Raw genomic sequence first — 25,633 nt, 5'->3', positions numbered from 1 at the left:
CATGGCTATATACTATTTAGTGCATGTAGATGTATTGCAATCAGGCTGGATTTATGCAAGGTCCAAAGTGCAGAAAGCAATCAAATAACAGCATATAAAAAAGAGCACTATAGCGCAGACCTAGGTCAGGCCAATAAGTCTTGAAAAATGACTGAATCCAGACCAATCTGGATGACACCCAAGCCCTTATCCTATTTCTGACGTCTCCTGAACGCTAAACCAAAATGAACCTAAACAATTTAAATTGAACACAGTATCCCCTGGTGGAGGTATTGATGCAGTGCAGGTAGAAAAGTAAACATACATGCACTCATTGTGGATCCATCCTAAAGTGAAAAGCTCATCTTTACACAAATGTTAAGAATGAGTAAACAATTTGTTTTGGTATAAATTGTATTTTTATTTTCAACACATTAGACCTAGTTCTCCTTCTCCTGGACGGTCTTGGTTCCGCGCAGTCTTCCGGTACGACGGGCAGCGATAAGACCGACCTTGCGACCAGCGGGCGCGTCCCTCCTGATGGTGGAGGGCTTGCCAATGTGCTGATGGTTACCACCTCCGAATGGATGCTCCACAGGCTGAGTGGAGGAGAGGAAGGGTCACTTTCAAGTAGCGTTGTGCTCAGCGGCCGCAGCGTTGGGACACTTACGTTCATGGCCACACCACGGACACGAGGCCAGCAGTTCCTCTTGGCCTTATATTTGTGGTAGGCGCGACCTGCCTTCAGGATGGGCTTGTCAATACGACCGCCGCCGGCAACCACGCCTAGAAGAGCAGTGAGAAATCATTCCGACGACGCTCAAAGGGCCGTGTGGTGAGATATGTAACAAGAAGCCTCACCGATGACAGCTCTGTTGGCTGAGGAGATGACTTTCTTGGAGCCAGAGGGCAGCTTCACTCTGGACTTCTTGGTCTCCGGGTTGTGGGAGATGACCGTGGCGTAGTTTCCAGACGCACGGGCCAGCTTGCCTCTGTCACCGGGCTTCTCCTCCAGGCAGCAGATGATTGTGCCCTCTGGCATGGTGCCCACGGGCAGGACGTTGCCAATGTTGAGCTGGGCTGCAGGAGGACGTACTTGATGACGCTGCACATGGACCGTTCAATGCATCTCTGCATGTCAATCATGCGTATGGGGACTGTTACATTTGGATCGCTACCAATTTCCAGTACTAATTGTTTTTGATAATAAAATCTTTTTTTTTTATTGCAACATTGATTACCGTATTTTTCCAACTACAAGTCGCAGTTTTTTTCATAGTTTGACTTATATTCAGGAGCGACTTATGTGTGAAATGATGAACACATTATAATATTATTGATCTCATTCACGTAAGAGACTAGACGAATGTCAGCAATCGTCACACACACGTCAACCAATACAAATTTGGCGGGGGCGGGTCATGGCAGGGTCATGTGATGCTACCTGCTACTACATCCGTAGCTATAAAAATGGATCATTTCAACATTGGCGGTAACTTTTAAAAACTGAGAAGGACTGAACAAACATGGCAGCGAAAAGGAACTCATATACTGCAATAAGGCACTTTTGGTAGCCATCCACAAGCTTCTTGGTTGAATTTTTGACCACTCCTCTTGACAACATTGGTGCAGTTCAGCTAAATTTGTTGGTTTTCTGACATGGACTTGTTTCTTCAGCATTGTCCACAGGACTTTGGGAAGGCCATTCTAAAACCTTCATTCTAGCCATTCCTTTACCACTTTTGACGTGTGTTTGGGGTCATTGCCCTGTTGGAACACCCAACTGCGCCCAAGACCCAACCTCTGGGCTGATGATTTTAGCTTTTCCTGAAGAATTTGGAGGTAATCCTCCTTTTTCATTGTCCCATTGTGACCAAAAAGCTGAATTTTTGTTTCATCTGACAACAGAACTTTCCTCCAGAAGGTCTTATCTTTGTCCATGTGATGTCAGATGAAACAAAAATGGAGCTGTTTGGCCACAATACCCAGCAATATGTTTGGAGGAGAAAAGGTGAGGCCTTTAATCCCAGGAACACCACACCTACCGTCAAGCATGGTGGTGGTAGTATTATGCTCTGGGCTTGTTTTGCTGGTGCTTTAAATGGGACAATGAAAAAGGAGGATTACCTCCAAATTCTTCAAGACAACCTAAAATTATCAGCCCGGAGGTTGGATCTTGGGTGCAGTTGAATGTGCTCCAATCACTATCACAAAAAAAATAAAGAGTTGAAGAAAGTATTGGAAACTCGAGACAGCCATGACATTATGTTCTTTACAACTATATGTTAATTTTTGATCGTGACTGTATATATATATACTAGGGGTGTAACGGTACGTGTATTTGTATTGAACCGTTTCGGTACGGGGGTTCCGGTTCGGAGGTGTACCGAAGGAGTTTCCACACGGACATATTAAGTAGCGTAACGCACGTTGTGTAAACAATGCACACCGAGGCACAACACACGGCATGCTAGCAGCTAACGGGCTAGGATAGACTGACCATACATCCTGTTTTCACCGGACATGTCCTCTTTTGCGGAGCTGTCAGGGCGGAGTTTCTTAAATGCCTCAAATGTCCGGCATTTTGAGTTGCGTGTATTTTCAATGTACATTCAGGGTTAAGAAGGGGTTAAAAACAAAACAAACAGCAGCATTGGTGAGGGAGCGGCAGAGACAGCGAGAGAGAGTTATGATAAACGCTCTGCTTTTTATCCATAGATTTATCACATTTCATTTTTTATTATCTATAGCAGGGGTGTCAAAAGTGTGCCCCGGAGGCCATTTGCGGCCCACAGTTAATGTTTTAAAGGCCCACGGCACATTCTAAAAATACTAGAATAAACAAAAACATAACAAAAGTGAAATAAAAAAGCTTAAAGGCTAAATGTAATTTAGAAAAAGTTGCAATGTTGACTAATAAAACAAAGCTGTTATTTTTTCTTTCAAACTGTCATTGCTCAAAACATAATATTGAATCAAAATCAATGTTATTACGAATTATTGACCTATCCAAGGATCCCATTACTTCACATCAAATATTCCACTAAGAAAAATATTTTCGGTGGAAGATTTTGCAAATTTGGTGAATAAATAACCCCATATCTGCCAACTTTTGAAATCAGAAAAACCTAGTAGCCAGGGTCCAGGGGCCGCAGGCCCTTGTAGGTCCAGGACAAGGTCCTGGTGGGGGGTTCAGGCTTCGCCCCCCGACGCAAAATGATTATTAGCATTCAGACAGGTTAAAATGTTGCTAAAACCATCACTTTTCTATCAGTCACAGTGACTTTTCAAAACAAAAATATTACAGCAAAAATCATATGGGTTGATTGACATGTTTATTCTGTAAGCTAACTTCAATAGTTTGAAATTATTTTGACAGTTAATGCCAGTTATCCTGTCAACCTTTCACAAGACTTCAATTTGTTAATTGAAAGTATAAACAGTATAAACACTTTTTACAGTAAACAAATGGTAAAACAGTACTAAACAATTCCATTAAAAAAAAAAATTGGTGTCATTATTAACTTTCTGTCCAAGCTTGTATAATCTACTGCCTTGTTCAATTGTAAAAAATATTCTGTGCCTAAAATTCACATTTCTATCACAATTATCATACTGTAAACATGGTAAGCTAACTTCATTAAAATTAATAGTCCTGTCAATAGCATGGAATTACAATTCAATTGTAGTTTTTTTGTAAGCCTTTCAAAAGAATTCAAAATATGAAAAATTAATGAAAATTAATTTAAGCCATCAGACACTTGAAAAGTGGCACATCACATCTCTAATGTAATCATTTTAACTTTTCAACAGAAATAGCACTGCAAACATATTAAGGACATACTTCTGTATTTTGGTAGTTATGCTGTCAACATTTAACAAGATTTCTTCAACTTGGACTTGAAAGCATAAATGGTATAAACACTTTTAACAGTATAACAGTACTAAACAATTCCAATAGATAACATTGGTGTCATTACCTTTTTGTGGCTAAAATCCAAATTTATTCTATCAGATTGATCATACTGCAAAAATGATATGGTAACTTTATGATAAGTTTACTTCATTAAAATGTAATTCAATAGCATCATAGAATTAAGAAGTAATAGAATAGTATGATAGTTATATGTTACTTGTTTTGAACATGTTATCGTTATCACAAATAAAAAGATATATTGTACACAGAAATTATTTTTGATTTGATTTATTATTTATGTAATAAAAGATTTACTTAAAATTTTATGTTTTGTGAGTTTTTTTATGCTACGAACTGTACTTACCGGCGATGTAAACCGAAGGAGACATTTCCGTAATGAAAGCTGCAACACCCTTTTTAGATCCCATCATCACTGCAGCATTATCGGCAGCAAAGCAAACCAAATTCTGCCAAGGAATTTCGTTTGAGTCTATTTCTTCCGCGAGTATTTTGTAAATGTTTTCGCCTGTGGAAGCCGTATTGCATTCCCTCAAAGACAGAAGTACTGACAATACTTTTCCAATGTCGTCATCGAAATATCGAACACAAGGTGCAATTTGCGTAGTTTTCACCCTTTTTGGAACGGATAATTATTCCCGGATAGGCTTTTGAATATTCTTCATGGAATGACTGCAGTTTTCTTTTCGGTTTAAGACTCGTTTGCGATTTTTCTCCGGCTGATTCCATGATCGTTCGCTCGTTTGGAAACAAACGGTGCCTTGTACTTGGCAGCAGTGCTATAAATAGCCTCGCGCATGGCATTCGGAATGGCTCGATAGGAAGTTAAATGATAAATGTTGTACTTGTATAGCGCGGGAAGCAGTGTCGATTGTCATTGTTGTTACGCGATTTCGTGAATAAAACTTTTTTTTTTTAATATTTTTTTTTAATTAATGAAAAACCGTATTTTTTATCACTGCAACCGTAACCCGGAATAGGTTGATGAAAACCGTACTAATTACGGGAAAACCGGAGTAGTTGGCAGGTATGAAAATATAATATTGAATCAAAATCAATGTTATTACGAATTATTGACCTATCCAAGGTTCCCATTACTTCACATCAAATATTCCACTAAGAAAAATATTTTCGGTGGAAGATTTTGCAAATTTGGTGAATAAATAACCCAAAAATGTATACTTTGTTGTTTTCTTATTGTACCGAAAATGAACCGAACTGTGACCTCTAAACTGAGGTACGTACCGAACCAAAAGTTTTGTGTACCATTACACCCCTAAAGTTAAAGTTAAAGTACCAATGATTGTCTCACACACACACTAGGTGTGGCGAAATTATTCTCTGCATTTAACCCATCACCCTTGATCACCCCCTGGGAGGTGAGGGGAGCAGTGGGCAGCAGCGGTGGCCGCGCCCGGGAATCATTTTTGGTGATTTAACCCCCAATTCCAATCCTTGATACTGAGTGCCAAGCAGGGAGGTAATGGGTCCCATTTTTATAGTCTTTGGTATGACTCGGCCGGGGTTTGAACCCACAACCTACCGATCTCAGGGCGGACACTCTAACCACTAGGCCACTGAGTAGATGTATATATACACATACACATATATACACAAGTATCAGCAACATGGTATCTTCTTGAAATTGGATAGTATGCTGTATAATATGTTTGGCCACTCTGTGATAATTAAATATAGTTCCTGCAGTATCTTACCCTTCTTGCCACAGTAAATGAACTGTCCCGTGTGAATTCCCTCAGCGGCAATGAAGAGCTCGGTCCTCTTCTTGAAGCGATAAGGGTCCCGGAACGTCACCTTGGCGAGGGGGGCGCCACGGCCGGGATCGTGGATGATATCCTGGAAGGTGGGTAGAGCGATTAAAACAAGTTTGGAGTAGGTATACATATGTACCTGCCAAGACAGTACCTTGACGATTCCCTTGATGTAGCCATGGCGTTCTGCAAAGTCAATGTGGCGGAGTTTGGCCGCTCCTTTTCTGTGCTTTACGTGGGCTTTAAACACGGAGCCCGCACCTTTTCTTTGTCCCCTGATCACACGTCCCATCGTGAACTGCAACACAGGTAGAACAGACGCCATTAAACCAATGCATTGTATTCAAGTTAGCTGCTAACGCTAGCTTGCTAACTACCGGTGCCCGACTAATGTGGCCCAGTGTTACTAGTTAGTGTCGCTAACTCTTGTTATAATGACAAAATATGCGCTAATTTAAATAATTTAGCTAGTCAAACATTTATATGTCGTCATTATTTGCACAAATACAAGTAGCAGCTTAGCTCACTCACACCGCAACAACGCCATGTCACCCATAGGCCACACACATAACTCTTAAAACACTATATTTTAACATATATGGTGATAAATAATCACGGTGTCGTCTTCGCTAAGAAGTCCAGCGTCCCCTTAGATGTTTTTACGTAGAGGATGGCTTGTAAAAGTCGTGATTTGAAGGAGATTTTCGCATGCGAGTGAGACGGACATTACATACCTAAACTCAGTTGACGGAAAGAGGAAGTTAGCAAGCACTAGCCGAGGTTTTCTTCCGGAGGAGTTGAAAGGAATGCTGGGAAATGTAGTTCCGATCGCTGTAGCGATTTTAAAGCTGTAGCGATTTTAAAAAAAAGGGGCTATTTTGGTGGTTAAATAGTTTATTAGAGGCGTTTTAGGAGACACATATCAGTTCGGTAATACATGTAATATGTGAAATAAGAAACTGTTAAATTATTGTACTATATTTTCTATTATGCGACGAAAAGGCTTATTAGCTGTACAAGTGTAAATAAACTACAAAGATGGCAGAAGGGTTTACTGAACACGTCATTATCAGTGTTGATTATTGATTGATTGAAACTTTTATTTATTAAGTTTTTCAACTTGTTTAAGTCGGGGTCCACGTTAATCAATTCATGGTACAAATATATACTATCATCATAATACAGTCATCCCACAAGTTAATCATCTGGTGAGGCACTGACTTCATCACAGTCAGATTTACAAACATATGAACCCTAAAGAGTATCTTATTCACCATTTGATTGGCAGCAGTTAACGGGTTATGTTTAAAAGCTCATACCAGCATTTTTCCCTGCTTGGCACTCAGCATCAAGGGTTGGAATTGGGGGTTAAATCACCAAAAATTGTTCCCGGGCGCGGCGCCGCTGCTGCCCACTGCTCCCCTCACCTCCCAGGGGGTGATCGAGGGATGGGTCAAATGCAGAGGACGAATTTCATTACACCTAGTGTGTGTGTGACAATCATTGGTACTTTAACTTAACTTTAACTTTACACATACAAACTGTAGCACACAAAAAAGCACATTTAATAAAAAAAACGTCTTACCTTTACTTATGAATAAAGTCCATTCGCCGCTGTTGTGCTGGATTAATGAACCCCCTGACGGGAGTGTTATATCAACTAAAGCCCTCACTTAAACTTTCCACGTGCAAGATTGAATCTACTTAAAAAAGTGTAACCGAGGGTTTATAAATGTCGCCTATACTGTATGAAACTACAAAATAATAAACATGGAGGCTCCAGTTTACACGAGGACCACTTTATTTACATTCTTTCAAAAACCTCCGCTCCACTACAACATGTCATCACTTCCGCTCTTGGCGCCTTCAAAATAAGAGCTCAAGGCATATACTGTATAACAGCGCATAACAGGAACTTAACATCACAAATAGGAAATCCCATAAAAATAGGTTACAAAAGTTATTTAATAAGAAGCCAAAAAGTGCAAAAACAATAATGTTCATGTTGGAGGAGTTGTGAATTAGTTGTGAATGTTGTGGCCCTGCAGTCATTCACAACTCCTCCAACACAAACATTATTGTTTTTGCATTTTGGCTTCTTATGAAATAACTTTTTTAAATAGATTCAATCTTGCACGTGGAAAGTTTAAGTGTGGGCTTTAGTTGATATAACAATTCTACGGCGGGGGTGCAGGAGGCGGGGCTACTGGAGCCTCAGCCAGTGCGTCTTTTGCAGCCGTTTTATGATCGCTCAGCACAAGAAATACGTTACACACATACAGTTGTTGACAAAATACACTGTACATTATATACCTCAGCTAACTAAACTATGGAAATGTATAATATAGTTCATATAGCAATACAGTCTCACTGCACAGCAGGCCAGCAGTTAGCCGAGTCCGTCCATGTTGAGGCACAACTGAGTGACGTGCCTCAACTGGCTGCTGATCACCGCACCGTCTCTTCTCAGTATTTGAACGGCAAATGTGAAACTCAGCGACCTCACCTGCCTCTAGTGACTGCACGTCACTGCATCAGAGTATATACATTGAATTATTTACATTATAGAAGGGTTTTAGTTCAGTGATTCTTAACCTTGTTTGAGGTACCGAACCCCACCAGTTTCATATGCGCATTCACCGAACCCTTCTTTAGTGAAAAAAAAATAAAATAAATAAATTCAAGACAAAGTTATGTTTTTTATAACACTTTAGTATGGCGAACACATTCTAAGTAACAAATACCTAATTTAGAGTTATTTGGACACTAGGGGAACATATTCTAAGTAACAAAGACTTAATTTAGTTATTTGGTTAGGGTTAGAGGGTTAGGGCCAGGGTTAGAGGGTCCATCCATCCATCCATCTTCTTCCGCTTATCCGAGGTCGGGTCGCGGGGGCAGCAGCCTAAGCAGAGAAGCCCAGACTTCCCTCTCCCCAGCCACTTCGTCCAGCTCCTCCCGGGGGATCCCGAGGCGTTCCCAGGCCAGCCGGGAGACATAGTCTTCCCAACGGGTCCTGGGGTCTTCCCCGTGGCCTCCTACCGGTCGGACGTGCCCGAAACACCTCCCGAGGGAGGCGTTCAGGTGGCATCCTGACCAGATGCTCGAACCACCTCATCTGGCTCCTCTCGATGTGGAGGAGCAGCGGCTTTACTTTGAGCTCCCCCCAGGTGACAGAGCTTCTCACCCTATCTCTAAGGGAGAGCCCCGCCACCCGGCGGAGAAAACTCATTTCGGCCGCTTGTACCCGTGATCTTGTCCTTTTGGTCATAACCCAAAGCTCATGACCATAGGTGAGGATGGGAACGTAGATCGACCGGTAAATCGAGAGCTTTGCCTTCTGGCTCAGCTCCTTCTTCACCACAACGGATCGATACAGCGTCCGCATTACTGAAGACGCCGCACCGATCCGCCTGTCGATCTCACGATCCACTCTTCCCTCACTCGTGAACAAGACTCCGAGGTACTTGAACTCCTCCACTTGGGGCAGGGTCTCCTCCCCAACCCGGAGATGGCACTCCACCCTTTTCCGGGCGAGAACCATGGACTCGGACTTGGAGGTGCTGATTCTCATCCCAGTCGCTTCACACTCGGCTGCGAACCGATCCAGTGAGAGCTGAAGATCCTGGCCAGATGAAGCCATCAGGACCACATCATCTGCAAAAAGCAGAGACCTAATCCTGCAGCCACCAAACCAGATACCCTCAACGCCCTGACTGCACCTAGAAATTCTGTCCATAAAGGTTATGAACAGAATCGGTGACAAAGGACAGCCCTGGCGGAGTCCAACCCTCACTGGAAACGGGTCCGACTTACTGCCGGCAATGCGGACCAAGCTCTGACACTGATTATACAGGGAGCGAACCGCCACAATAAGACAGTCCGTTACCCCATACTCTCTGAGCACTCCCCACAGGACTTCCCGGGGTACACGGGTTAGAGGGTTAGGGTTATAATAAGGCCATGCCGAATAAGGCATTAATAAGTACTTAATAATGACTAGTTAAGAGCCAATATGTTACTAATTTGCATGTTAATAAGCAACTAATTAATGGTGAATATGTTCCCCATACTAAAGTGTTACCATGTTTTTTTACTGGTGCACAAAATGAAACGTGCATGAACATCACCTTGTTCAAACAACAAAACCAACACAGTGCATAAACTCACAACAAATTACACATCTGCAAATCGGTCTGACTTCTGGTGTTGCCGTATCCGTAATACGCCGATAGGGAGAAGTTTTTATTTACACGATGAGTCGGGTGTGTCTCGACCTCCACCGAACCCCTGAGCCTGACTCACCAAACCCCTAGGGTTGCATCGAACCCAGGTTAAGAACCACTGGTTTAGTTGATAACAGCACTTCAGTCATCAACAATTGCATCATCAGAGAAATGGACATTGAAACAGTGTAGGTCTAACTTGGTAGGATATGTACAGCGAGCAGTGAACATAGTGAGTTCAGAAAGCATAAGAACAAGTATATACATTTAATTATTTACATTTGGTTATTTACAATCCTGGGAGGTGGGATGTGGAGGGTGTTAGTCAAGGGTTGAAGTTGACTGGAGGTGTTCTTTTAGTGCGGTTTTGAAGGAGGATAGAGATGCCCTTTCTTTTACACCTGTTGGGAGTGCATTCCATATTGATGTGGCATAGAAAGAGAATGAGTTAAGACCTTTGTTAGATCGGAATCTGGGTTTAACGTGGTTAGTGGAGCTCCCCCTGTTGTTGTGGTTATGGCGGTCATTTACGTTAAGAAAGTAGTTTGACATGTACTTTGGTATCAAGGAGGTGTAGCGGATTTTATAGACCAGGCTCAGTGCAAGTTGTTTTACTCTGACCTCCACCCTGAGCCAGCCCACTTTGGAGAAGTGGGTTGGAGTGAGGTGTGATCTGGGGTGGAGGTCTAAAAGTAATCCGACTAGCTTGCTCTGGGATGTTTGGAGTCTAGATTTGAGGGCTTCGGAGGTGCTAGGGTACCAGGAGGTGCATGCGTAATCGAAAAAGGGTTGAACGAGAGTTCCCGCTAGAATCTTCATGGTACTTTTGTTGACCAGAGAGGAGATTCTATAGAGAAATCTCTTTCATTGGTTAGCATTTAATTATTCATTTTTTTAAATGTATCTCTTTCATCATACTTGCCAACCTTGAGACCTCCGATTTCAGGAGGTGGGGTGCGGGGGCGTGGTCAGGGGTGGGGCGGGGCGTGGTTGGGGGCGTGGTTAAGAGTGGAGGAGTATATTGACAGCTAGAATTCACCAAGTCAAGTATTTCATACATATATATATATATATATATATATATATATATATATATATATATATATATATATATATATATATATATATATCCTGAAAATATGCAAACAAAACTGTGTTTAGATAATTGATACTTCAAACTTGCATAAATAAATCTTAAGGAATATAACATAACTTGGCTTCTGAGAGCTTCAAAATGTAATGAATAAAATACTAAAGTTGTTGATAAACAAGCAATTATTTTAATAATTAAATATGATCATTTTAAATTAATTATGATCATTTAAAATTAATTATTTCAAATATTTTTATTTTAAAGTATAATTCTATGGCTGGATGTAATAAGGAGTCAGAAAAAATACAAATAAAAATACAATTAATTTTGATGTTTTTAGCAAAATATAGTAAAAATGTATTTCGTTTTTGTTTTTTTTAATTAGTAAACATATTTATTTTTAGGTAAGATAAACATAATAATACAATTTATCTCTAGTCTGGATGATTTAGTTCTTGTCACCCTGTTGTCCTCCCGTCGTGAAAAAAGGCTGTCCTCACTCAGGTCCGCATGGAGCTGGAGGGGGCGTGGCCTCCAGCTCCGGCTGAAAATCGGGAGATTTTCGGGAGAATATTTGTCCCATGAGGTTTTCGGGAGAGGCGCTGAATTTTGGGAGTCTCCCGGAAAATTCGGGAGGGTTGGCAAGTATGCCTTCATTGATGTGCATCTTTGATCGATAGACAATTATACCTCAATTATACAATTATACATTTACACACCAATGCCTGAGAAGGAGCAGGATGAAGAAAAATCGTATATTTTCCTGCCCCCTTCAACATAATACGTAGGCTTACTTAATGGATATCATACAAACCAAACAAATACATCCAAATATAATGAAAACAAACAAAAAACACACAAAAAAACACAACAAGTGCAAAACCTCATGAAGTACAAACCGAACAAAAAAAAAGTAATATACACCTCACGGAATGATACAAAACAAATACAAAACCAGACAAAAAAATAAGTAAAATAATGAATATAAAGCAAAATGTAAACACTTATGGCTGTCCATATGATTTTATTGTTCTGTCTTTATATATTTTTTTCAATTGGAATATATTTTTAGTCTTTTATCTCATTGTAAAGAGAATTCCATAGTTGAACCCCCACCACTGATATATGCATTTGTTTTAAAGTTGTCCTTGAATACTGATGTTGGAAATGACCTTTTCTTCTATGCTCTTCATTCTCACAAGTGATGACAAACATTTTTTGTAAATTTGCTGGTAATGTTTTACCTCTAGCTTTGAACATGACACATTAATGTCTGTAACTTTACTAGCTCCTGTAGTTTCAATAAAGCAGAATGAATAAATAATATGTTAGTGTGTTCTAAGTAATCTACTTTATAAATAATCCTTATAGCTCTTTTCTGTAGTTGATACAATGCCTTTATGTTACTCTTATATGTGTTCCCCCACACTTCCACACAGTATATGGCAATATAAGTGCACAATACAATATACACATTGCCCTATAATCCAACACATATTTTACCTTGTTTATTATAAAAAATACTCTTGGACATCTTTTTCCATACATGTGCAATATGAGATTTCCATGTCAGACCGTCATCCAGTATCACTCCTAAAAATCTACGTTCAGAAACCCTTTCAATATCAATTCCATCTATTGACAGTTTGATCGTTTCCTCCCTTTTCCTCTTACAAAAAATCATAAACTTTGTTTTTTTACACTTAATGATCATTTATTGACATCAAACCATCTCTTACGTTTAATCATTTCCTGTTCAATAATGTTTGATAACGCTTTTAAGTCATGTCCCGAACTATAAAAGTTGGTGCCGTCCGCAAATAATACAAATTTCAATAACTTTGATACCTCACATATATCATTAATATATAAAATAAACAATTTTGGTCTAAAACCGAACCTTGTGGAATTATAACACTTAAATCAAACTACATTCAGCATTAATGATGTAGGAACTATACATATTGATTTTGTAATATTTCATTAAGGTGGAATGTAAGAAATACTTGACTTTCAGTGAATTCTAGCTATATATATATATATATATATATATATATATATATATATATATATATATATATATATATATATATATATATATATATATATATATATATATAAAAATAAGAGAAATACTTGAATTTCAGTGTTCATTTATTTACACATACCGTATTTTCCGCACTATTAGCCGCACCTAAAAACCACAAATTTACTCAAAAGCTGACAGTGCGGCTATTAACCCGGTGCGCTTTATATATGGATTAATATTACGATTCATTTTCATAAAGTTTCGATCTCGCAACTTCGGTAAACAGCCGCCATCTTTTTTCCTGGTAGAACAGGAAGCGCTTCTTCTTCTACGCAAGCAACCGCCAAGGTAAGCACCCGCCCCCATAGAACAGGAAGCGCTTCTTCTTCTACTGTAAGCAACCACCCGCCCGCGTAGAAGAAGAAAAAGCACGCGGATATACCGTACGTTTCATTTCCTTTGTGTGTTTACATCTGTAAAGACCACAAAATGGCTCCTACTAAGCGTCAGGGATCCGGTTCATGAAAAGACGCAATCTCTCCATCCGCACACGGATTACTATTTCACAGCAACTGATATTCCTGTGAACCGCACTGTGGATACAACGGGAGCACGTACGGTGAATATTCGCACCACAGGGAATGAGAAGTCATCCTTCACTGTGGTTCTAGCTTGCCATGCTAATGGCCAGAAACTTCCACCCATGGTGATATTCAAAAGGAAGACCTTGCCAAAAGAGACCTTTCCAGCCGGCGTCATCATAAAAGCTAACTCGAAGGGATGGATGAAGAAAAGATGAGCGAGTGGTTAAGGTAAGTTTAAGTTTACGCGAAGAGGCCGGGTGGCTTTTTTCACGCAGCTCTGTCCATGTTGATATACGTATGTTTGTGATTGCACATTTGCGTACATTTTGGGAGTGAACAGAGTTGTTAGAACGCTGGTTTTTAATATATTATTAAAGTTTGACTGACATATCTGACTGTTTTTTTTGACATTCCTTTAGCGCAGTTAGATGCGGCTTACAACACCGGGCGGCTTATAGGTGCAAAGTTTTGAAATATGCCGTTCATTGAAGGCGCGGCTTTTAACCCAGGGCGCCTTATGGTGCGGAAAATACGGTATACACACACATAACACTCATCTACTCATTGTTGAGTTAAGGGTTGAATTGTCCATCCTTGTTCTATTCTCTGTCACTATTTTTCTAACCATGCTGAACACCCTCTCTGATGATGCATTTTCTGCTTCGTCTCCTTGTTGTGTGCGCAGTTGTGCACTGCACTCTTTAAAAGCCCTAGGTGTTATTGTCACATATGCATGTACAGTAGATGGCAGTATTGTCCTGTTTAAGAGAGTGTCACAACATTGCCGTTTACGGCAGACGAACTGCTTTACGGTAGAGGAAAACGTGACTGTTGTGTGTTGTTGCCGCGCTGGGAAGACGTTAATGAAACTGCCTAACAATAAACGCACATAAGAAACCAAGAACTCGCCCTCCATCATTCTACAGTTATAACGTGATTGGGCAGGCACGCTGTTTGTATTGTGGGAAAGCGGCTGTCGACACGTCACTCAGGTCCGCCTGAATTTCGGGAGATTTTCGGGAGAAAATTTGTCCCTGGAGGTTTTCGGGAGAGGCGCTGAATTTCGGGAGTCTCCCGGAAAATCCGGGAGGGTTGGCAAGTATGATCCTACTCATTATGAGTGTATTCATTTAAAATTCAATCAAAGGAACCCTTAGCTGCCAGGTTGTATCGTGTTGTCATTTTGTTAAATGGTAAAATGGTAAATGGGTTATACTTGTATAGCGCTTTTCTACCTTCAAGGTACTCAAACCGCTTTGACACTATTTCCACATTCACCCATTCACACAAACATTCACACACTGATGGCGGGAGCTGCCATGTAAGGCGCAAACCACGACCCATCAGGAGCAAGGGTGAAGTGTCTTGCTCAAGGACACAACGGATGTGACTCGGTTGGTAGAAGGTGGGAATCGAACCAGGATCCCTCAAGTTGCTGGCACGGCCACTCTCCCAACCTCGCCACGCCGTCCTACAGTTTAAAATATTATATTTTAATATGTATGCACTCTGCATACTTATGCATTCATTCACAGTGATCAACTAATAAACAGATAAGTGCATACAATTTAAATTCAAACAAACACCACGCTGATGAGCTAAATGTAAATAATATTTTGTAATATTTAAAGTTGTATGCATAATTATTTCAGTGCCTAACTAATACAATATTTATACTAATACATAAAAAAAATCTAACTTGGTTGTTTAATTTTACAGTAAACAATTGTACTAAAAAAACAGACTCTCAATAAATGTATTGATCTTTTAATGACATACCGTATTTTCCGCACTATTAGCCGCACCTAAAAACCACAAGTTTACTCAAAAGCTGACAGTGCGGCTTTTAACCCGGTGCGCTTTATATATGGATTAATAATACGATTCATTTTCATAAAGTTTCGATCTCGCAACTTCGGTAAACAGCCGCCATCTTTTTTCCCGGTAGAACAGGAAGCGCTTCTTCTACGCAAGCAACCGCCAAGGTAAGCACCCGCCCCCATAGAACAGGAAGCGCTTCTTCTTCTACTGTAAGCAACCACCCGCCCGCGTAGAAGAAGAAAAAGCGCGCGGATATACCGTATGTTTCATTTCCTTTGTGTGTTTACATCTGTAAAGACCACAAAATGGCTCCTACTAAGCGTCAGGGATCCGGTTCATGAAAAGACGCAATCTCTCCATCCGCACACGGATTACTATTTCACAGCAACTGATATTCCTGTGAACCGCACTGTGGATACAACGGGAGCACGTACGGTGAATATTCGCACCACAGGGAATGAGAAGTCATCCTTCACTGTGGTTCTAGCTTGCCATGCTAATGGCCAGAAACTTCCACCCATGGTGATATTCAAAAGGAAGACCTTGCCAAAAGAGACCTTTCCAGCCGGCGTCATCATAAAAGCTAACTCGAAGGGATGGATGAAGAAAAGATGAGCGAGTGGTTAAGGTAAGTTTAAGTTTACGCGAAGAGGCCGGGTGGCTTTTTTCACGCAGCTCTGTCCATGTTGATATACGTATGTTTGTGATTGCACATTTGCGTACATTTTGGGAGTGAACAGAGTTGTTAGAACGCTGGTTTTTAATATATTATTAAAGTTTGACTGACCTATCTGACTGTTTTTTTGACATTCCTTTAGCGCAGTTAGATGCGGCTTACAACACCGGGCGGCTTATAGGTGGACAAAGTTTTGAAATATGCCGTTCATTGAAGGCGCGGCTTTTAACCCAGGGCGCCTTATGGTGCGGAAAATACGGTATGTCTACAAATTATTCATCTATAGCAGTGGGTTTTTTCACCAAGTACCGCCTCAGAAAACACTTGACTCTTGTTGCGTTTTGGACCAGTTGTTCCTCCCAGGGAATTCAAGTCACAAGTCGCTCCCAAGCTCTTTACGACACTTAAAGCTGAGTAGAAAAACCACCAGAGACAGAATAGGTATTTTTGTAATATATTTGCAAAGCTTTGCATATACATTGAGACCAGTCCAGCATAGAATATTCAATCGCGCCGCCAAGATGGTCTGCCCCCCCCCCCCCCGAAAAACCCTCTCCCCTCTTAAGTCTCTCTTCCTCCCACCCTGGCAGTCATGTCTCTCCAGCCAAAACACATGCCCATTATCTCTCTCTCTCTAACATTCCTCACTCAAGGTTAAGCACACAGTTTTGCAGACAACCAAAAGACCACAATTGGAAGAAAAACACTAGCTGTTTTGTAATATGATTACGAAATCATAAATTCGGATATATGTAAATATCTGCCTCCAACACTCTCCAAGTACCACCATGATGACCAACATTATAATACGGCATCGCAGTAGGCCCAAGTATTCAATAAAAACCAGGCAGAGGTTTTATTTAGCAAGTATATTGTAACATTATACCCAGTTTAAACAGTAACACTGTGTTTGAATATAGCAAAAAAAACGATATTATAATCAAACTATATTCTATTAAACACAGTGTTACTGTTCAAACTGTGTTTGATGCCACAGTGGCCAAAATATTAAATATACATGTTAAATAAAACCTCTGCTTTGTTTTTAATGAATACTAAGGCCTACTGTATTTTTCGGACTATAAGTCAATGCGACTTATACTCATGAGCGACTTATGTGTTATAATATTATTTATCTCATTCACGTAAGAGACTAAGATTTCATGGGATTTAGCGATTAGGAGTGACAGATTGTTTGGTAAACATATAGCATGCTCTATATGTTATAGTTATTTGAATGACTCTTACCATAATGTTACGTTAACATACCAGTTGGTTATTTATGCCTCATATAACGTACACTTATTCAGCCTGTTGTTCACTATTCTTTATTTATTTTAAATTGCCTTTCAAATGTCTATTCTTGGTGTTGGATTTTATCAAATACATTTTCCCCAAAAATGCGACTTATATATGTTTTTTTCCTTCTTTATTATGCATTTTCGGCCGTTGCGACTTATACTCCGGAGCGACTTATAGTCCGAAAAATAAGGTAAGTAAGACTGCCCCAAAAATGGCACATTCTGAAGAGACACTTGAATATGGGAAATTGTAAAAATCTATGCAAAATTTGGACCAAAACACCACCATTACATGTTATGAGGACCACAAGAAAGTGTTTTAAATGTAAGGGGAAAAAATCATAATATGACCCCTTTAATAAATAAACAGGTGCAAGACAGGAAACAGCGTTAATATTTTGTCACTGGCAATAGGAGGGGCAGAGGTCCATCTTAAATGATCTTAAAAATGCCACTGTACATTTCCATATAAGTTAGGATTTTTGTTAACTGTGTGCGTCATATAACGTACACTTATTCAGCCTGTTGTTCACTATTCTTTATTTATTTTAAATTGCCTTTCAAATGTCTATTCTTGGTGTTGGATTTTATCAAATACATTTCCCCCAAAAATGCGACTTATATATGTTTTTTTCCTTCTTTATTGTGCATTTTCGGCCGGTGCGACTTATACTCCGGAGCGACTTATAGTCCGAAAAATACGGTAAGTAAGACTGCCCCAAAAATGGCACATTCTGAAGAGACACTTGAATATGGGAAATTATTAAAAATCTATGCAAAATTTGGACCAAAACACCACCATTACATGTTATGAGGACCACAAGAAAGTGTTTTAAATGTAGGGGGAAAAAAATCATAATATGACCCCTTTAATAAATAAACAGGTGCAAGGCAGGAAACAGCGTTAATATGTTGTCACTGGCAATAGGAGGGGCAGAGGTCCATCTTAAATGATCTTAAAAATGCCACTGTACATTTCCATATAAGTTAGGATTTTTGTTAACTGTGTGCGTCATATAACGTACACTTATTCAGCCTGTTGTTCACTATTCTTTCTTTATTTTAAATTGCCTTTCAAATGTCTATTCTTGGTGTTGGCTTTTATCAAATACATTTCCCCCAAAAATGCGACTTATATATGTTTTTTTCCTTCCTTATTATGCATTTTCGGCCGGTGCGACTTATACTCCGGAGCGACTTATACTCCGAAAAATGCGGTACTATGCTATTGTATTTTAATGTTGGTCATTATGGTGGTACTTGGAGAGTGTTTTCTGAGGTAGTACTCGAAAACTGATCAAGACTACGTTGAAAAAAACAACTGTTTTGTTACACAACGTCACACCCACTTTTATGATTGACAAGTCGAGTGGCATTTTTGCATGGTGCTTTGGAACGTTCTTACACAATCCACAAACTTAGTCAACAAGTCACGAGTCAAACAGTCAGAGGATTCAGTCTTTCTTCTTCTTCAGTCACACTCTTACCCATTATGTTGACCTTTGTCCTAATTACCCCCGCCTTATCTCATCAACATATGGCCTCCCCGGGCCTCCATGCAGCTAGGAGACTGTGTGGAGATGCTAGGGGGGTAGTTGGTGCTCAGCACCATGAGGGTCATGAGTAGTGGGGAGGGGAGGGAGACTAGAAAGGCTTTGGTTGTGCTAATGACCCACTTTGCCTTACTTTAAAAAAAGGACATTTGAAAGCAAATGCTGAAGAGTCATCAGTCACAGATGTCACACGCACACACACACCAGCTTTTGTCAGACAGGTGATGTAAACTGTACACATGTATTATTTGCCTTCACCGCCAACCTTATTATTGAAGCACTTTGTTGATCAACTTTTATGGGACGTAAACAGTTGATGATGTACATTGTGGTCATCTACGCCAGTGTTTGTCAACCTTTTTTGAGCCGAGGCACATTTTTTGTGTTGAAAAAATCCGGAGGCACACCACCAGCAGAAATCATTAAAAAACGAAACTCAAGTTGACAGTAAAGAGGCGTTGTCGCTGGATATGACTTTAAAGCATAACCAAGCATGCATCACTATAGCTCTTGTCTCAAAGTAGGTGTACTGTCACCACCTTTCACATCATGCCCTGACCTATTTGGAGTTTATTGCTGTTTTCCTGTGTGTAGTGTCTTGCGCTCCTATTTTGGTGGCTTTTTCGCTTTTTTTTGGTATTTTCCTGTAGCAGTTTCATGTCCTCCTTTGAGCAATATTTCCCGCATCTATTTTGTTTTAGCAATCAAGAATATTTCAGTTGTTTTTATCCTTCTTTGTGGGGACATTGTTGATTGTCATGTCATGTTCGGATGTACATTGTCTTTGCTCCAAAGTCTTTGCTGTCGTCCAGCATTCTGTTTTGTTTTTTTTGCTTTGTAGCCAGGTCAGTTTAAGTTTTGTTCTGCATAGCCTTCCCTAAGCTTCAATGCCTTTTCTTAGGGGCACTCATCTTTTGTTTATTTTTGGTTTAAGCATTAGACACCTTTTCATACTTGCCAACCTTGAGACCTCCGATTTCGGGAGGTGGGGGGTGGAGGGTGGGGGTGTGGTCAGGGGTAGGGTGGGGCGTGGTTGGGGGCGTGGTTAAGAGTATATTGACAACTAGAATTCACCAAGTCAAGTATTTCATACATATATATATATATCCATCCATCCATCCATTTTCTACCGCTTATTCCCTTTAGGGGTCGCGGGGGACGCTGGAGCCTATCTCAGCTACAATCGGGCGGAAGGCGGGGTACACCCTGGACAAGTCGCCACCTCATCGCAGGGCTATATATATATATATATATATATATATATATATATATATATATATATATACATATATATATATATAATCTACATCCTGAAAATATGCAAACAAAACTGTTTGGATAATTGATACTTCAAACTTGCATAAATAAATCTTAAGGAATATAACATAACTTGGCTTCTGAGAGCTTCAAAATGTAATGAATAAAATGCTAAAGTTGTTGATAAACAAGCTATTATTTTAATAATTAAATATGGTCATTTTAAATGAATTATTATGATCATTTAAAATTAATTATTTCAAATATGTTTATTTTAATTCTATGGCTGGATGTAATAAGGAGTCAGAAAAAATACCAAAAAAAAATACAATTCATTTTGATGTTTTTAGCAAAATATAATAAAAATGTATTTAGTTTTTTTTTTTTTTTATTAATAAATATATTTATTTTTAGGTAAGATAAACATAATAATACAATTTGTCTCTAGTCTGGATGATTTAGTTCTTGTCACCCTGTTGTCCTCCTGTAGTGAAAAAAGGCTGTCCTCACTCAGGTCCGCATGGAGCTGGAGGGGGCGTGGCCTCCAGCTCCGGCTGAAAATCGGGAGATTTTCGGGAGAATATTTGTCCCGGGAGGTTTTCGGGAGAGGCACTGAATTTCGGGAGTCTCCCAGAAAATTCGGGAGGTTTGGCAAGTATGGACACCTTTTTTACCTGCACGCTGCCTCCCGCTGTTTCCGACATCTACAAAGCAATTAGCTACCGGCTGCCACCTACTGATATGGAAGAGTATTACACGGTTACTCTGACAAGCTCTAGACAGCACCGACACTCAACAACAACACATCCTTTGCAGACTATAATTACTGGTTTGCAAAAAATATTTTTAACCCCAATAGGTGAAATTAGATAATCTCCAAAAACATGCACCTGGGGATAGGTTGATTGGCAACACTAAATTGGCCCTAGTGTGTGAATGTGAGCGTGAATGTTGTCTGTCTATCTGTGTTGGCCCTGCGATGAGATGGCGACTTGTCCAGGGTGTAGCCCGCCTTCTGCCCGATTGTAGCTGAGATAGGCTCCGGTGCCCCCCGCGACCCCAAAAGGGAATAAGCGGTAGAAAATGGATGGATGGATAGATAATCTCCCACGGCACACTAGACTGTATCTCATGGCACACTAGTGTGGCGCGGCAGTGGTTGAAAAACACTGATCTATGCCATACGTATCTTTTTTTTTTGTCCTGTCCAGCCACTCAGGCTAATCAATCAATCAATCAATCAATGTTTATTTATATAGCCCTAAATCACAAGTGTCTCAAAGGGCTGCACAAGCCACAACGACATCCGCGGTACAGAGCCCACATAAGGGCAAGGAAAAACTCACAACCCCAATGGGACGTCGATGTGAATGACTGTGAGAAACCTTGGAGAGGACCGCATATATTTTTCTCGGTACAGTTCACCTGTATGCTCTTTTATTCCACTATTTTATGTTTTTTTTTTGTAATAGTAGTTTCGGAATGTGCCATGGGGCGTTGAAAAAACAGCTGCAGCCGCAAATGGCCCCTCGGGCTACAGTTTGCACACCCCTGTTTTAGTATCATGGTCCATAAAGACCCCATTGACTACCATTATCATTACAATTTTAACTGGACAACCATTGCACAAAATAATCTTGCATTTTCTCATTTCAGGGTTTTGTTTTGGAGAAAAATAGAACAAATGTGTCATATTTACTATTTGGAATTAGATGGGACAATTTTGATCATCTGCTTTGATGCGGTGTTGTTCTTCTTTTTTCTTTTTTTTTTACCGAGACAGGCTCCAGCACCCCCCTGCGACCCCAAAAGGGACAAGCGGTAGGAAATGGATGGATGGATAAAACATACTTGCCAACCCTCCCGAATTTTCCGGGAGACTCCCGAAATTCAGCGCCTCTCCCGAAAACCTCCCGGGACAAATATTCTCCCGAAATTCTCCCGATTTTCAGCCGGAGCTGGAAGCCACGCCCCCTCCAACTCCATGCGGACCTGAGTGAGGACAGCCTTTTTTCATGACTGGAGGACAACAGGGTGACAAGAACTAAATCATCCAGACTAGAGATAAATTGTATTATTATGTTTATCTTACCTAAAAATAAATATATTTATTAATTTTAAAAAAAATACGTTTTTACTAAATTTTGCTAAAAACATCAAAATTAATTGTATTTTTATTTGTATTTTTTCCTGACTCCTTATTACATCCAGTCATATAATTATACATTAAAATAAACATATTTGAAATAATTGATTTTAAATGATCATAATAATTCATTTAAAATGACCATATTTAATTATTAAAATAATTGCTTGTTTATCAACAACTTTAGCATTTTATTCATTACATTTTCAAACTCTCAGAAGCCAAGTTATGTTATATTCCTTAATATCTATTTATGCAAGTTTGAAGTATCAGTTATCCAAACACAGTTTTGTTTGCATATTTTCAGGATGTATATATATATATATATATATATATATATATATATATATATATATATATATATATATATATATATTAGAGATGCGCGGTTTGCGGGCACAACCGCGGAGTCCGCGTATAATAAAAATTAGATTTTATCGGCGGGTCGGGTCGGGTCGGGTGGTTGAAATAAAAAACAATTTGATTTTAAATAGATTCAGGCGGGTGGCAGTTAAACCAATTCGGAAATATATATACATAGTTAAATGTTGTTACCCACATACGAAAAACGAGCAGGCACCTGCTGCATATGCCACAACAGAAGAAAAAAAAAAAAAGAGATGGACACTTTTATGGAGCGGAGAAGGGACGCCTCGCCGGGGTCCGGGACCGAGGCCCCTTCCCCCGAGAGGGCCCCACCGGGAGCCGTAGCTGAGGCGATTCGCGAGAAGGGCCCGACGCACGTCCAGGGTCACCACCGCGCCCACCGCACCGACACCCCGCAGCCTACCTGCCCGCCACCCCTGTTGCCGGGGGCGCGTAACAGGGGTCACTCCGCGCGCAGTGCGCTCACGAAAGGGGTGGGGCTCACCCTGGTTGATATAGACAGCAGCTAGGACGGTGGCCATGGAAGTCGGAACCCGCTAAGGAGTGTGTAACAACCCACCTGCCGAATCAACTAGCCCTGAAAATGGATGGCGCTGGAGCGTCGGGCCCATATACCCGGCCGTCGCCGGCAGCGAGATGCGCTTGGAGGTGCGCTCAGCGCGGCTCCCATATGATTGCGCACTGGTGTGCGTCTGGGTCGTGACAGCGTGGCACGCGAATGTCTGTGCTGCATTGGATCAGTCTCCTTTCTTTAACAGGCAAAAGCTTTATAACCTCACTAATGCCTTGCATCGTCTATATTAGATATATAACAACGGGCGGATGGCGGGCGGATGCGGTTCTGATCAAATGTTAGATCGGGTGTCGGGTGGATTGCGGATGGTTGACGACTTTCTGATGCGGTTGCGGATGAAATAATTGCCTATCCGCGCATCTCTAATATATATATATATATATATATATATATATATATATATATATATATGTATATATGTATGTATGTATGTATGAAATACTTGACTTGGTGAATTCTAGCTGTCAATATACTCCTCCCCTCTTAACCACGTCCCCAACCACGCCCCGACCCACCCCCATCCCCCACCTCCCGAAATCGGAGGTCTCAAGGTTGGCAAGTATGGATTGATAAAAAAAAAAAGTAGAAAAAAATAAGACTCCAAAACCTTTTCATACACGCCTAAACCTTAGGACTTTTTCCTCCTGTTGGCAATTAACGGGCCTTAATTTAGTTCCCAAAGTATCATTATATTAAAAGACTTTGAAACAAAAATATTTAAATGAAAAAAAAACATTGCCTAAGTTATGGCCAACATTACAGCAAAAATGTATCCGAAAGGGCGAACAAATATTTATTTATCTAGAGTGGCTGCGTGATTCATTTTTTTATCGAATTACAAAACACTGCAGTTCCACCAACGAGAACAAACGGGGAAATCTCGCGATAATTGTCTTTCTCTGCGGGCATAGCGGCGATATCTCGTGTTACCTGAGCACCCAGCGCCTCATTCCTCCACGGTCAACCCTGCCGGGAACAGCAGCTCCTTCTTCCGTGGAAACTTAAGTTTATACTCAACAAAAAACAAAAAATAAAACTGTCGACGTTTTTTAATTTTTTTTTTAGTGAACGGCTTTGTCTCGTCCGGTCGACTCTTGTTCCAGTTTTGTTCAGGCAACGAGGAAGTTAAAACAAGCGTAGTCCGGTCTCGCTGTATAACAAAGAGAAAAAAAATCCTTTCTCCTGAGAAAATAATCCCACACTACTCTCTCGTTATGAGTCATGTGGTCGTCGATAATCAACACGGTCTAGATCAGCAGGTAAGTCGCTTTTATTGTCTTAGTTCGTCTGGTTACGTTTACTTTGTGTTAAAATGTCGCGGCTCGTCGTCAGTTGCGTGTGGCGTCGAGCCATATAGCTTAGCCAACATGGCGGATGGCAAAATGGAGGCTGTGAGAAGGTTGTGATGGCGGATGCATTCGTTACGACGCCCAATAACAGTGTAACCAACATAACACAGCACTAAACTTGTCGAATAACATTTTTTAAATGAATATTCTCACACTGTCATAAGCTTGTCTAACCACTTTTTCGTCAATAAATAAATTGTATAACTGTTAGCATGTACCGGCCGGTCTAGCTGCTAAGCTAATTTGGGCCTTCTCATTCTGAAACGTGGCGCAGAAGTAAAAAAAAAAAAAAAAAAAAGACTACAGCCTCAAACTAACAATTCTTGCGAAATGTTAACGTCTCCTGACAAAATTCGTCGAAGGGATGTTAAATAAGGACGATGTCATCAGTTATTCGATTTCCGCCTCGTCTCACACTGATAAAATTGAGAACGAAATGCAAATTTCTTGACATATTTTTTTCTTTCCAGCTCGCTGCCCTAGACTTGAACTCTGTTGAGGGACAAGGCGGAGGAACCGGCAGTAAGTATTTTATATTGTTTTTTTTGCCCTAAAGTACATTAACTTTAAAGGTGTCATAAAATTATTTTTTTTTATACATTTGAAACTTTTTCTTGTGGTCTACATAACATGTAATGGTGGCTCTTTGGTCAAAATTTAGCAAAGATTATGTTTTACAGACCACCTTTTAACAGTCTCTTCAGGATGCAGCGTTTTATGAATGGTCTTAGGCCCCGTTTACACTAAGTCGGATAAGGTTATCCAGGGTAAATGCCACCTATTCATATCCTTGTCCACACACACACACAATGGTCGTTTAAGACCCCCTACGTCCGACGCATACGTGAAAAATGCGCACGTCTCCTGTGTTGCTTTGTGTGCAAGTTTTTAAATTTACCTTATCTGAACAATATCCAGTGTTGTGGTATTTCAATTAACTGGAATCCAATGT

General features: G+C 40.3%; 2 protein-coding genes across 9 annotated transcripts in view; one reads left to right on the top strand and one right to left on the bottom strand.

Moving 5' to 3' along the window:
- Window positions 1–375: 375 nt before the first annotated feature.
- On the bottom strand, window positions 376–24,416 carry rpl8 (ribosomal protein L8). 3 transcript variants are annotated; one of them, XM_061970799.1, is made up of 6 exons: window positions 24,263–24,416; window positions 5,840–5,983; window positions 5,629–5,770; window positions 841–1,059; window positions 650–765; window positions 376–578 (listed from the first exon to the last, which is right to left on the bottom strand). In XM_061970799.1, the coding sequence occupies exons 2-6, from the start codon at window positions 5,975–5,977 to the stop codon at window positions 420–422; spliced, it is 774 nt and encodes a 257-aa protein (XP_061826783.1). In that variant the 5' UTR covers window positions 5,978–5,983; window positions 24,263–24,416; the 3' UTR covers window positions 376–419. The 3 variants fall into 3 exon arrangements, with proteins under 3 accessions (XP_061826783.1, XP_061826785.1, XP_061826784.1); XM_061970801.2 differs by lacking the exon at window positions 24,263–24,416 and adding an exon at window positions 6,420–6,507; XM_061970800.1 differs by lacking the exon at window positions 24,263–24,416 and adding an exon at window positions 6,302–6,435.
- A 32-nt stretch (window positions 24,417–24,448) lies between these two features.
- The window catches only part of ddx3xa (DEAD-box helicase 3 X-linked a), a 30,012-nt gene continuing 28,827 nt past the window's right edge, over window positions 24,449–25,633 (top strand). For all 6 annotated transcript variants that reach the window (XM_061970792.1, XM_061970791.1, XM_061970793.1 and 3 more), the window contains exons 1-2: window positions 24,449–24,591; window positions 25,152–25,203. In XM_061970792.1, coding sequence (XP_061826776.1) covers window positions 24,547–24,591; window positions 25,152–25,203 — 97 coding nt within the window. In that variant the 5' untranslated portion in view covers window positions 24,449–24,546. The remainder of the gene's footprint in view (window positions 24,592–25,151; window positions 25,204–25,633) is intronic.

The sequence above is a fragment of the Nerophis lumbriciformis genome, linkage group LG13, assembly GCF_033978685.3.
Source record: "Nerophis lumbriciformis linkage group LG13, RoL_Nlum_v2.1, whole genome shotgun sequence".
NCBI classification, from domain to species: Eukaryota; Metazoa; Chordata; class Actinopteri; order Syngnathiformes; family Syngnathidae; genus Nerophis; species Nerophis lumbriciformis.
Note: the sequence above shows the minus strand (reverse complement) of the source record. Positions and strands in the feature narration are given on the sequence as shown.

Excerpts from the sequence above, each read along its gene's own strand:
- rpl8 (XM_061970799.1), bottom strand. The coding sequence starts at position 5,977 with ATGGGACGTGTGATCAGGGGACAAAGAAAAGGTGCGGGCTCCGTGTTT. Across the intron at positions 1,060-5,628 it reads CATTTACTGTGGCAAGAAGG|CCCAGCTCAACATTGGCAAC; the intron begins GTAAGATACTGC and ends GTCCTCCTGCAG. Across the intron at positions 579-649 it reads TCCGTGGTGTGGCCATGAAC|CCTGTGGAGCATCCATTCGG; the intron begins GTAAGTGTCCCA and ends TCCTCCACTCAG.